The 2,616-nt window shown below is 42.9% G+C and overlaps 1 protein-coding gene across 1 annotated transcript in view; it reads right to left on the bottom strand.

The window, feature by feature from the left end:
- Window positions 1-2,616, bottom strand: part of LOC119582031 (spectrin beta chain, non-erythrocytic 2-like) — a gene marked incomplete at its 5' end in the record, with an annotated part of 75,134 nt that overhangs the window by 37,229 nt on the left and 35,289 nt on the right. The window contains 5 exon segments of the mRNA XM_037930241.1: window positions 12-234; window positions 476-679; window positions 1,009-1,221; window positions 1,423-1,623; window positions 2,219-2,236. Coding sequence (XP_037786169.1) covers window positions 12-234; window positions 476-679; window positions 1,009-1,221; window positions 1,423-1,623; window positions 2,219-2,236 — 859 coding nt within the window.

A 2,616-nucleotide genomic window follows, 5' to 3' on the forward strand; every position in this document is an offset into this window, starting at 1 on the left:
ACAAAACCTACGAGGCGCCTTGGGTTTCCTCTTCTTGACTTTGATGGTCTGTTTGACCATCTTGGTTTTGGGCACCATCTTCTTCTTGGGAACACGCACTTCCTTCTTGACGTGGACGTTGATCTTCTTGGGCTGGCCTTCTCGCACGTAATTGGCTGGCACGAAGCCCTCGTCCCCATTGGCCTTCCTCACGTTCCACCAATCATCGTTCGTTTTGCTCAACAGGAACAACACCTGAAGGAGAAATCGTATAATGGAAGTTATTCTCATATTCAGAAAGCAAATATCAAAAAATCATAAAACAAGACATGTAAAAAATAAACAAATAAATATCTACATTTGAGTCCTAGCTATATAGCATATTACAATTATTACATAAAAGGAACAGAAGTTAAAACAACCATATCAGTAATAACACTACGACCACCTTGGCAATATGAACAGCAATATGACCACCATGAGAACAACTACTAACCTCTCGCTTGACCATGTGCATGCCCTGGCCCTCGAAGTCATACCTCGCGACCACCGTGGGCACTTCCCTCACTTCCATGACCGTCACTTCTTCCACATCGTCAACCACTTCTTCCACCGTGACTTCTTGTGGGACCATCTTCACCTCGTCGACCCACTCGAACTCTTCCTCGTCCTCTGCTGGGATCTGCTGCTGAGACGTGATCTGTGAGGAGGAATGGGTTGTGAGTAGTTATTCTGGTTTCCGTTGAGCGTAACAGACGTCTTGCGTGGCCGACAGCAAGGAAATTTAGCTTAGTTGTGACGCTGGTTGCCAATCCAAGCTATATTAAAGCTTCTATAATTTATAGGAGTCATTTCTGGTAACCAAAAACGATTTTCCCTCTCTACTTTTGGGTATTTGTGAAATATGAAACATAAATACTCAATTTTCCTTGTCAATTTATATTTGTATAAGATAACACGTAATCAAATATTATATAAACAAAAAATTATCTAAAACCACCAAGACTCAAATGGCAAACTAAAACTTACATTCAGTGAGGATATGCCCGACTTGATGAGCTTCTGGCCTTGGGCATTGACAGCCTTGACGTCTCCATCGTAGGCCTTGATCTCCTCCTCCATGCGGACATGCAGCTGAAGGAGAGCCATGCCGCTGGGCTCGTCCTCTCCGTAGTCCTTGGACTGGCAGAGTGGCAGCTTCTCCTTGATCCACGACTCGACCTCGTTGGCGTCGGCGTTGAACTGTGGAAGAACGTTTTGTGGGTTGAAGAAAGGCGCTTCGGTTGCATTACCTTTTTTTTTTAAATGAAAATATAACAATGTGAGTGATTGCTATATTCATTCAGACTAATGAATCTCTGAAACTATTATTCACAAAGGAAAAAAACGCCCCAACACTGCCAATGTTGCGGCCACACCATCCGGGCGTTCCTACTCCCTCACCGAGCAAGCCTCCGCTGCATCCTCCAGCTGCCTCCTCCTCTCGGCCGCGTAGTGCTCCAGGCCCTTCCACTTGTCCTTGAGGGCGGCGATGCGCTCGCTTATAGCTTTGGCCTCGGGATGGTCAGCCTTGAGCATGGCCTCGCCCGAACGCATGATCTTCTCTGACTTGGGGCGTCGGGCTCGCATCTCGTCCTCGAGAGCCTGGTCGAGGGTTAAACGGTGGTTGTTTCTGATTACGAGGTCTCTATAGTGGTCTGGTATTATTATTGTTACTTGGTATGTCATATGTTTGAGTGATACTGCAATATAAGCTTTAGAGTAAGAAAAATATTAGAGATGGGAATAATTTCCGGGTAAATAAGTAGAAACCGAAAAAACATTTTTTTATAAGGATAAACATGGTAAAAGCGAATATAGCATATAGGCATAAACTCTCAGAAATTCAGTGATGAAGATTTACTCCTCAGAGGTGATAAAGCATGCAATAATACTACTACATCGATATTAGACACCTCGTATCTATCCAGACATATATGCAAATAAACCAAATCTAGCATCTTTCTTGTCAAATGGTGTAGTAGCAACACCAGATAATATAAAAAAGACATAAATCTCATTTTACCATCGAAATTGCAAACATCTTTAAAAATTAATGCAAACAAGCGAGTAAATAAAACAATCCAGTGAAGCGAAAACATTGCATAAAAGACATGAGAGCTATGCCTTGTTCCTGACTAGAAGGATGCCAGCTTTTTTGCGATTGGACATGCAGTATACATCCGCAGATAAACATTACCTTCAAAAACAGGGCTTCCTGGTACGGTGTAAGGTTACGGTGAGTAGCAGTGTTAGTGAAGTGTTACACCACAGTAGCAGAGAGGGGGGGGAAGGGGAGTGGAGATACCATGGGAAAAGAAAGCCATTATCTTTATCAGGCAGAATATGCATGGATGAACATTTCGTACAGGAAAAGCTATGCTACAGGTTATAGTGGAGAGTCCCCTTGTATATCATGCAAAGAGAGACGAGTTTTGTGGTTAGGAAACCGTAGGGGAATCAGTGCAGTGTGTTACGTGAAGATATAGTGATGTAAATGTTACTCATATCTGTAAGGAGAAGTCCCATAGAAATATTTACATAAGGTGGTATAAAATGCATTCCATCTTTCACCCAAGTCAAAGATAAAATATCAAG

This window comes from Penaeus monodon, chromosome 15, assembly GCF_015228065.2.
Source record: "Penaeus monodon isolate SGIC_2016 chromosome 15, NSTDA_Pmon_1, whole genome shotgun sequence".
Classification (NCBI taxonomy): Eukaryota; Metazoa; Arthropoda; class Malacostraca; order Decapoda; family Penaeidae; genus Penaeus; species Penaeus monodon.